The sequence below is a fragment of the Oncorhynchus tshawytscha genome, unplaced genomic scaffold (genome assembly GCF_018296145.1).
Source record: "Oncorhynchus tshawytscha isolate Ot180627B unplaced genomic scaffold, Otsh_v2.0 Un_contig_1559_pilon_pilon, whole genome shotgun sequence".
Taxonomy (NCBI): Eukaryota; Metazoa; Chordata; class Actinopteri; order Salmoniformes; family Salmonidae; genus Oncorhynchus; species Oncorhynchus tshawytscha.
The window spans coordinates 43394-55000 of NW_024609494.1; the positions used below are offsets into that span (position 1 = coordinate 43394).

General features: G+C 42.7%; 1 protein-coding gene across 1 annotated transcript in view; it reads right to left on the bottom strand.

Annotated features, from left to right (window-relative positions):
* Positions 1-11607, bottom strand: part of LOC112241149 (adhesion G protein-coupled receptor B3-like) — a gene marked incomplete at its 3' end in the record, with an annotated part of 86553 nt that overhangs the window by 42657 nt on the left and 32289 nt on the right. Inside the window, exons 10-11 of the mRNA XM_042315526.1 lie at positions 6715-6903; positions 922-990 (exon numbers count right to left, since the gene is read on the bottom strand). Of these exons, the coding sequence (XP_042171460.1) occupies positions 922-990; positions 6715-6903 (258 nt within the window). The remainder of the gene's footprint in view (positions 1-921; positions 991-6714; positions 6904-11607) is intronic.

Consider the following 11607-nt stretch of genomic DNA (forward strand, 5'->3'; position numbering starts at 1 on the left):
CAACTTAGTGTATGTAAACTTCTGACCCACTGGAATTGTGATACAGTGAATTATAAGTGAAATAATCTGTCTGTAAACAATTGTTGGAAAAATGACTTGTGTCAAGCACAAAGTAGATGTCCTAACCGACTTGCCAAAACTATAGTTTGTTAACAGGAAATTTGTGTAGTGGTTGAAAAACGCATTTTAATGACCCCACCTTAAGTGTATGTAAACTTCCAACTTCAACTGTACACACTGTTGAATATGTTCTACTAACATGGGAGTCATGTAGCTGTTCTTACCTAGCAGGTATACTATACACACAACATCCTTCTTTTGAACAGCACAGGGAGGCAGAAATATCCATTCTAGCAACAGCTATATCCCTCTGATGTGGCTAAATAAAGATAAATACTCCTCAGGGGTTCTGTAATTATGAAATCCAGCATTTGAAATGACCTTTCCACCCTGACTGCTATGGAGTGACTGGGTTTCTAGGGAAGAAGAACAAACATCATAGAGAGACGTAATGAGTCGATGGGGGCTGGTCATCTCTTGTGGCTGTGCTCCCTGCTGCCACCGAGTGGACAGTGGTGGTATTATACCTCCAGATAGAGATACAGACACATCCCAACCCAGTGACACATTACACAACGTGACTAAATAAAAGTACTTCACGGCTGATCTAGGATCAGGAACAGGTCCCGCCTGCTTACACAATTTTATAATCTAAAAGAGCAAATCTGATCCTAGATCAGCACTCCTACTCTGAATACGAACTCAGATCACAATGACCAGTTGAACCTGGCGATACAACTCAGGCTCAGTGCTGGTGAATGCTATAGTATTCAACTATCTGGAACAGATTCTGAAAGAATACCACACTCACCCACTTTAAGTGCATTCCATAATGTATCAAGCTGACTGCAGAATGCTTACCTGTTGTGCGTCTTCCCACTTTTCCCTGTTGTCTTCCTCTAGGAGATTGCTGATGATTTGAAAGAAGTTCTGTAGGGAGGAGAGAGAGGAAATCGAGTCAATTAAACTGACTCTTATTGCATCAAAAAAAAACAAAGCTGATGCCCCTTTCCACACACACACACACACACACACACACACACACACACACACACACACACACACACACACACACACACACACACACACACACACACACACACACACACACACACACACATGTATGTACAAACACACAGACAGATGCTCAGGGGAATAACCACTACCCTATTGACAGTCAGAGTCAAGGATGACCCTCAGAGGAACTATCACTACCCTATTGACAGTCAGAGTTAAGGATGACCCTCAGGGGAATAACCACTACCCTATTGACAGTCAGAGTCAAGGATGACCCTCAGGGGAATAACCACTACCCTATTGACAGTCAGAGTTAAGGATGACCCTCAGGGGAATAACCACTACCCTATTGACAGTCAGAGTCAAGGATGACCCTCAGGGGAATAACCACTACCCTATTGACAGTCAGAGTCAAGGATGACCCTCAGGGGAATAACCACTACCCTATTGACAGTCAGAGTCAAGGATGACCCTCAGAGGAACTATCACTACCCTATTGACAGTCAGAGTCAAGGATGACCCTCAGGGGAATAACCACTACCCTATTGACAGTCAGAGTCAAGGATGACCCTCAGGGGAATAACCACTACCCTATTGACAGTCAGAGTCAAGGATGACCCTCAGGGGAATAACCACTACCCTATTGACAGTCAGAGTCAAGGATGACCCTCAGAGGAACTATCACTACCCTATTGACAGTCAGAGTCAAGGATGACACTCAGGGGAATAACCACTACCCTATTGACAGTCAGAGTCAAGGATGACCCTCAGAGGAACTATCACTACCCTATTGACAGTCAGAGTCAAGGATGACCCTCAGGAGGAATAACCACTACCCTATTGACAGTCAGAGTCAAGGATGACCCTCAGGAGGAATAACCACTACCCTATTGACAGTCAGAGTCAAGGATGACCCTCAGGAGGAATAACCACTACCCTATTGACAGTCAGAGTCAAGGATGACCCTCAGGAGGAATAACCACTACCCTATTGACAGTCAGAGTCAAGGATGACCCTGGGAATAACCACTACCCTATTGACAGTCAGAGTCAAGGTCAGGGGTGTGACAGTGTGTGTGTGTGTGTGTGTGTGTGTGTGTGTGTGTGTGTGTGTGTGTGTGTGTGTGTGTGTGAGAAAGTGAGTGAGTGAGTGAGTGAGTGTGTGAGTGAGTGTGTGTGTGTGTGTGTGTGTGTGAGTGAGTGAGTGAGTGAGTGAGTGAGTGAGTGAGTGAGTGTGTGTGTGTGTGTGTGTGTGTGTGTGTGTGCCCAGGGGTGGCCCCTTTCCCGTGATACAGACGATCTTGTTTTCTACTTGAATGCTTATGCTCCCTCTGGTGGTAATGTGCCCATTTTAACATTAGCACACACACACACACACACACACACACACACACACACACACACACACACACACACACACACACACACACACACACACACACACACACACACACACACACAGCAAAAATGCACAGATGCAGCAGCGAGCGCTAGCTGTACTCATTGCGTCAGACTGTCTGTCCACACAACGACAGACCAGACACACGACCAGGACACAGCTAGCATTCAGGACAGAAATTATCTTAGGAGGAGGAGGAGGAAGAAGAGGGGGTTCAGGCTGTAATCTCCATCATACTACTGAAATAAAGAAATTAAAGCTGGACGAGAGAGAGGAAGACAGGGATGGGGACACAGGGGAGAGACAGGGGAGAGAGGGGGAGACAGTGGAGAGGGAGGAGGAGAGGGAAGACAGGGGAGAGGGGAAGGGGAGACGGGGAGAGAGGGGGTCAGAAGAGGGAGTGGGAGGTAGAGTGGGAGGCAGGAGGGAGGGTAAATAGGTAGAGGGGGGTGAAAGGAGGGAGAGGGAAAGAGGTGGAGGGGGTGACAGGACAGAGAGGGAAAGAAGTAGAGTAGGGGTGACAGGACAGAGGGGGAAAGAGGTAGGTAGGGGGTGACAGGGAGGGGAGGGAAAGAGGAAAGAGGGGGGTGACAGGACAGAGAGGGAAAGAGGTAGAGGGGGTGGGGTGACAGGACAGGAGGGAGGGGGAGGGGAAAGAGGTAGAGGGGGTGACAGGAGGGAGGGGGAAAGAGGTAGAGGGGGTGACAGGAGGGGGGGAGGGGGAAAGAGGTAGAGGGGGTGACAGGACAGAGAGGGAAAGAGGTAGAGGGGTTGACAGGAGGGAGGGGAAAGAGGTAGAGGGGGTGACAGGACAGAGAGGGGAAAGAGGTAGAGGGGGTGACAGGAGGGAGACAGGGGAAAGAGGTAGAGGGGGGGGTGACAGGAGGGAGGGGGAAAGAGGTAGAGGGGGTGACAGGACAGAGGGGGAAAGGGGAGGGGGTGAAGGAGGAGAGGTAGAGGGGGTGACAGGAGGGAGGGGGGAAAGAGGTAGAGGGGGTGACAGGACAGAGAGGGAAAGAAGTAGAGAGGGTGACAGGACAGAGGGGGAAAGAGGTGGAGGGGGTTGACAGGAGGGAGGGGGAAAGAGGAAAGAGAGGGGTGACAGGAGGGAGGGAGAAAGAGGAAAGAGGGGGGTGACAGGACAGAGAGGGAAAGAAGTAGAGGGGGTGACAGGACAGAGGGGGAAAGAGGTAGAGGGGGGGTGACAGGACAGAGGGAGGGGGGAAAGGGGGAAAGAGTAGAGGGGTGACAGGACAGAGGGGGAAAGAGGTAGAGGGGGTGACAGGAGGGAGGGGGGGAAAGAGTAGTAGGGGGTGACAGGACAGAAAGAGGGAAAGAAGTAGAGAGGGTGACAGGACAGAGGGGGGAAAGAGGTGGGGGGGGGGTGACAGGAGGGAGGGGGGAAAGAGGAAAGAGGTAGGGGGTGACAGGAGGGAGGGGAAAAGAGGTAGAGGGGGTGACAGGACAGAGGGGGAAAGAGGTAGAGGGGGTGGCAGCACAGAGGGGAAAGAGGTAGAGGGGGTGACAGGAGGGAGGGGGAAAGAGGTAGAGGGGGTGACAGGAGTGAGGGGGGAAAGAGGTAGAGGGGGTGACAGGAGGGGAGGGGGAAAAAGAGGTAGAGGGGGTGACAGGACAGAGAGGGAAAGAAGTAGAGAGGGTGACAGGACAGAGGGGGAAAGAGGTGGAGGGGGTGACAGGAGGGAGGGGGAAAGAGGTAGAGGGGGTGACAGGAGGGAGGGGGAAAGAGGTAGAGGGGGTGACAGCACAGAGAGGGGAAAGAGGTAGAGGGGGTGACAGGAGGGGGAGGGGGAAAGAGGTAGAGGGGGTGACAGGAGTGAGGGGGAAAGAGGAAAGAGAGAGGGTGACAGGAGGGAGGGGGAAAGAGGTAGGGGGTGACAGGAGGGGAAAGGGGAAAGAGGTAGAGAGGGTGACAGGACAGAGGGGGAAAGAGGGGGAGGGGGGTGACAGGAGGGAGGGGGAAAGAGGTAGAGGGGGTGACAGGAGGGAGAGGTAGAGGGGGGAAAGAAGAGAGAGGGGGGACAGGACAGAGGGGGAAAGAGGTGGAGGGGGTGAAGAGGAAAGAGGGGGTGACAGGACAGAGGGGGAAAGAGGTAGAGGGGTGGTGACAGTGAGGGGGAGGGAGGGGGAAAGAGGTAGAGAGGGGGTGACAGGAGAGAGGGAAAAAGGGAGGGGGAAAGAGGACAGAGGGGGTGACAGACAGGGGGAGAAAGAGGGGAAAGAGGTAGAGGGGTGACAGGAGGGAGGGGGAAAGAGGTAGAGGGGGTGACAGGAGTGAGGGGGAAAGAGGTAGAGAGGGTGACAGGAGGGAGGGGGAAAGAGGTAGAGGGGGTGACAGGGGGAGGGGGAGAGTTCTCTAATACAATAAACAGGCATAATGGAGCTTTCTTAGCGTCGATTTCAGGGAAAATGTATTTGAAATGACTAACATTCACCACTCCATTCAACATGACATATTACAGTAAATATAATGATTACGTGTTACAGTAAATATAATGATTACATGTCACAGTAAATAAAATGATTACATGTCACAGTAAATAAAATGATTACATGTCACAGTAAATATAATGATTACATGTCACAGTAAATAAAATGATTACATGTCACAGTAAATAAAATGATTACATGTCACAGTAAATATAATGATTACATATTACAGTAAATATAATGATTACATATTACAGTAAATATAATGATTACATATTACAGTAAATATAATGATTACATGTCACAGTAAATATAATGTATACATATTACAGTAAATATAATGATTACCTGTTACAGTAAATATAATGATTACATATTACAGTAAATATAATGATTACATGTCACAGTAAATATAATGATTACCTGTTACAGTAAATATAATGATTACATGTCACAGTAAATATATTGATTACATATTACAGTAAATATAATGATTACATATTACAGTAAATATAATGATTACATATTACAGTAAATATAATGATTACATGTCACAGTAAATATAATGATTACATGTCACAGTAAATATATTGATTACATATTACAGTAAATATAATGATTACATATTACAGTAAATATAATGATTACATGTCACAGTAAATATAATGATTACATGTCACAGTAAATATAATGATTACATATTACAGTAAATATAATGATTACATATTACAGTAAATATAATGATTACATGTCACAGTAAATATAATGATTACATATTACAGTAAATATAATGATTACATATTACAGTAAATATAATGATTACATGTCACAGTAAATATAATGATTACATGTCACAGTAAATATAATGATTACATGTCACAGTAAATATAATGATTACATGTCACAGTAAATATAATGATTACATGTCACAGTAAATATAATGATTACATGTCACAGTAAATATAATGATTACATGTCACAGTAAATATAATGATTACATATTACAGTAAATATAATGATTACATATTACAGTAAATTTAATGATTACATGTCACAGTAAATATAATGATTACCTGTTACAGTAAATATAATTACAATGGTAGCTTGCCTCGTTAAATAAAGGTTAAATAAACTATTTAAATGTAAAACTTTAGACAACATTCATCCACTCTGGGGAAACCAACCATTACAGTAAATGTAATGATTACAAAGGTAGCGTTAGACAACATAAAGACAGAGGTGACAGCTCATCCCAGACAGGTACCTATTTGTTTCCGTTTCTATTTTAGTCTTTTAGCAGACATAATAGACCAAGTTCATCTGGGTAAGGGGATGGACTCTAGACCATACTATCAGCCAATCATGTCTGTGTATGTAAATATCTTTAAATGTGTTTCCTAACACCCACACGATACGGCTGAGCATTTCAAGAGCCAAAAGAGGCTCAGGGAAATAAATGATTTAAAAAGTTATTTTCATGAAATAAACAGTGATTTATGAGACATACAGTGATGATGTAAAATAACAAATCTTTCAAGGGGACTTTAACTGTGTAAATAATCATTCCTGTTTCATTGGAAAGGGGGAGATACGTTGACAAGCCTCTCAGGGGTTTTCCACCTCTCCTGCACACGCTCTTTTCCTTTTAAACGTTATCATATTGTTTTCTATTTTCATGTATGCAACTAATAAAAGGATCCCTGTAACACAAATCAAAATAAATCCAACACACAATTCTACCTCAGCAGCATGGTCAACAGTTATCAAGACAAAAGAGACCGATCCACTCACCTGCACGTCGTCTGAGCTAGGTTCGTAACTGGCCCTCTTGAAGGTATCAGTCACGTTTCTGAGTATCTCCACAGAGGACAGCAGGTCTCCAGCGTAGAAGTTCCTTCTCTGGGTGAGATCCAGCAGGGTCTTGGTCACCTGAGACATCCCGTCCCCCGCCAACTTCCCCTGGCCCTTAGCTAGATGGCCCTGGATCTCCAGAAGAAGAAATCAACTATGAGGTCTTATATGTTCTCTACACTATATGACAGTATATTACTACAGTATTACTACATTGATTGATTCTCTACACTATATTACAGTATATTACTACAGTATTACTACATTGATTGATTCTCTACACTATATTACAGTATATTACTACAGTATTACTACATTGATTGATTCTCTACACTATATGACAGTATATTACTACAGTATTACTACATTGATTGATTCTCTACACTATATTACAGTATATTACTACAGTATTACTACATTGATTGATTCTCTACACTATATTACAGTATATTACTACAGTATTACTACATTGATTGATTCTCTACACTATATTACAGTATATTACTACAGTATTACTACATTGATTGATTCTCTACACTATATTACAGTATATTACTACAGTATTACTACATTGATTGATTCTATATTACAGTATATTACTACAGTATTACTATTGATTCTCTACACAGTATATTACTACAGTATTACTACATTGATTGATTCTCTACACTATATTACAGTATATTACTACAGTATTACTACATTGATTGATTCTCTACACTATATTACAGTATATTACTACAGTATTACTACAATGATTGATTCTCTACAGTATATGACAGTATATTACCACAGTATTACTACAATGATTGATTTCATTTAGAATGCATTAAAAGGCCAGCGTCCTCTAGCCTTTGGCCCAGTTAACCTGTACCTCCAGGAGAAGGAAGAGAAGAGAGAGGACCATAAGACCCTGGCGGTCCTCTAAAGTATAGTATACACTATATTATTACAGTATTACTACAGTTTATATTACAGCTTTCCCTGACCCTCGACCTCCAGGAGAAGGAAGAGAAGAGAGAGGACCATAAGACCCTGGCGGTCCTCTAAAGTATAGTATACAATATATTATTACAGTATTACTACAGTTTATATTACAGCTTTCCCTGACCCTCGACCTCCAGGAGAAGGAAGAGAAGAGAGAGGACCATAAGACCCTGGCGGTCCTCTAAAGTATAGTATACACTATATTATTACAGTATTACTACGGTTTGTATTACAGCTTTCCCTGACCCTCGACCTCCAGGAGAAGGAAGAGGAGGAAGAGAACTATGAGACTGTTCTCTGCAGTAGATTACTGCAATATGTGGTTTATACTGTCTACATTAACATCAGCTGTAGTGTAATTAGTCTCTATAATGTGGTTTAAACTGTCTACATTAACATCAGCTGTAGTGTAATTAGTCTCTATAATGTGGTTTAAACTGTCTACATTAACATCAGCTTTAGTGTAATTAGTCTCTATAATGTGGTTTAAACTGTATACATTAACATCAGCTTTAGTGTAATTAGTCCTCTATAATGTGGTTTATACTGTCTACATTAACATCAGCTGTAGTGTAATTAGTCTCTATAATGTGGTTTAAACTGTCTACATTAACATCAGCTGTAGTGTAATTAGTCTCTATAATGTGGTTTATACTGTCTCATTAACATCAGCTGTAGTGTAATTAGTCTCTATAATGTGGTTTAAACTGTCTACATTAACATCAGCTTTAGTGTAATTAGTCTCTATAATGTGGTTTATACTGTCTACATTAACATCAGCTGTAGTGTAATTAGTCTCTATAATGTGGTTTAAACTGTCTACATTAACATCAGCTTTAGTGTAATTAGTCTCTATAATGTGGTTTATACTGTCTACATTAACATCAGCTTTAGTGTAATTAGTCTCTATAATGTGGTTTATACTGTCTACATTAACATCAGCTGTAGTGTAATTAGTCTCTATAATGTGGTTTATACTGTCTACATTAACATCAGCTGTAGTGTAATTAGTCTCTATAATGTGGTTTAAACTGTCTACATTAACATCAGCTTTAGTGTAATTAGTCTCTATAATGTGGTTTATACTGTCTACATTAACATCAGCTGTAGTGTAATTAGTCTCTATAATGTGGTTTAAACTGTCTACATTAACATCAGCTGTAGTGTAATTAGTCTCTATAATGTGGTTTATACTGTCTACATTAACATCAGCTGTAGTGTAATTAGTCTCTATAATGTGGTTTATACTGTCTACATTAACATCAGCTTTAGTGTAATTAGTCTCTATAATGTGGTTTATACTGTCTACATTAACATCAGCTGTAGTGTAATTAGTCTCTATAATGTGGTTTATACTGTCTACATTAACATCAGCTGTAGTGTAATTAGTCTCTATAATATTGTATACGTTCAATATCCACATTACATATCACCAGCATACACTGCATATATTGGAAAAGAGAGATAGAGTATGAAATAAATACAGTGAAGATGACTGAAGAAATATCTACCATCCCCTGTATGTATTTCATTTTCACAGATCTATGTCTGTGTTCACACATGTTGGAAAACCACTGTAGACTGAAGAGGGAAGTAGAACAGTAGCAGAAGGGTAGAGAGAGTAGAGGTATGTCAGTAGTAGCAGGGTAGAGAGAGTAGAGGTATGTCAGTAGTAGCAGGGTAGAGAGAGTAGAGGTATGTCAGTAGCAGCAGGGTAGAGAGAGTAGAGGTATGTCATTAGTATCAGGGTAGAGAGAGTAGAGGTATGTCAGTAGTAGCAGGGGAGAGAGAGTAGAGGTATGTCAGTAGTAGCAGGGTAGAGAGAGTAGAGGTATGTCAGTAGTAGCAGGGTAGAGAGAGTAGAGGTATGTCAGTAGTAGCAGGGTATAGAGAGGTATGTCAGTAGTAGCAGGGTATAGAGAGTATGTCAGTAGTAGCAGGGTTTAGAGAGGTATGTCAGTAGTAGCAGGGTCAGCTAGAGAGGTATGTCAGTAGTAGCAGGGTATAAGAGGTATGTCAGTAGTAGCAGGGTTAACAGGTATGTCAGTAGTAACAGGGTAGAGGTATGTCAGTAGTAGCAGGGTATAGAAGGTATGTCAGTAGTACATTAACAGGTATGTCAGTAGTAGCAGGGTCTATATAATGTGGTAGAGGTATGTCAGTCTAGCAGGGTAACATCAGAGAGAGTAGAGTAGAGTAGAGTAATCAGTAGTAGAGTAGAGTAGAGTAGAGTCAGTATAAGTAGAGTAGAGAGTCTCTAGTATGAGGTATGTCAGTAGTAGCAGGGTATAGAGAGGTATGTCAGTAGTAACAGGGTATAGAGAGGTATGTCAGTAGTAGCAGGGTATAGAGAGGTATGTCAGTAGTAGCAGGGTATAGAGAGGTATGTCAGTAGTAGCAGGGTATAGAGAGGTATGTCAGTAGTAGCAGGGGTATAGAGAGGTATGTCAGTAGTAGCAGGGTAGAGAGGTATGTCAGTAGTAGCAGGGTATAGGGAGGTATGTCAGTAGTAGCAGGGTATAGAGAGGTATGTCAGTAGTAGCAGGGTATAGGGAGGTATGTCAGTAGTAGCAGGGTATAGAGAGGTATGTCAGTAGTAGCAGGGTATAGAGAGGTATGTCAGTAGTAGCAGGGTATGTAGATTTTCACAGGTATGTCAGTAGCAGCAGGGTAGAGAGAGAGAGAGAGAGAAGACCAGAGTAGAGTAGAGTAGAGTAGAGTAGAGTAGAGTAGAGTAGAGTAGGTAGTCAGTAGTAGCAGGGTATAGAGGTATGTCAGTAGTAGCAGGGTATAGAGAGGTATGTCAGTAGTAGCAGGGTATAAAGAGGTATGTCAGTAGTAGCAGGGTAGAGAGGTATGTCAGTAGTAGCAGGGTATAGAGAGGTATGTCAGTAGTAGCAGGGTATAGAGAGGTATGTCAGTAGTAGCAGGGTATAGAGAGGTATGTCAGTAGTAGCAGGGTATAGAGAGGTATGTCAGTAGTAGCAGGGTAGAGAGAGGTATGTCAGTAGTAGCAGGGTATAGAGAGGTATGTCAGTAGTAGCAGGGTATAGAGAGGTATGTCAGTAGTAGCAGGGTATAGAGAGGTATGTCAGTAGTAGCAGGGTATAGAGAGGTATGTCAGTAGTAGCAGGGTATAGAGAGGTATGTCAGTAGTAGCAGGGTATAGAGAGAGAGGGAGAGAGAGAGAGTAGAGGTATGTCAGTAGCAGCAGGGTAGAGAGAGAGAGAGAGAGAGTAGTAGAGTAGAGTAGAGTAGAGTAGAGTAGAGTAGAGTAGAGTAGAGTAGAGTAGAGTAGAGTAGAGTAGAGTAGAGTAGAGTAGAGTAGAGAGGTATGTCAGTAGTAGCAGGGTATAGAGAGGTATGTCAGTAGTAGCAGGGTATAGAGAGGTATGTCAGTAGTAGCAGGGTATAGAGAGGTATGTCAGTAGTAGCAGGGTAGAGAGAGGTATGTCAGTAGTAGCAGGGTATAGAGAGTATGTCAGTAGTAGACAGAGATAGAGGTATGTCAGTAGCAGCAGGGTAGAGAGAGAGAGAGAGAGAGAGAGTAGAGTAGAGTAGAGTAGAGTAGAGTAGAGTAGAGTAGAGTAGAGTAGAGTAGAGTAGAGTAGAGTAGAGTAGAGTAGAGTAGAGGTATGTCAGTAGTAGCAGGGTAGAGAGAGGTATGTCAGTAGTAGCAGGGTATAGAGAGGTATGTCAGTAGTAGCAGGGTATAGAGAGGTATGTCAGTAGTAGCAGGGTATAGAGAGGTATGTCAGTAGTAGCAGGGTATAGAGAGGTATGTCAGTAGTAGCAGGGTATAGAGAGGTATGTCAGTAGTAGCAGGGTATAGAGAGGTATGTCAGT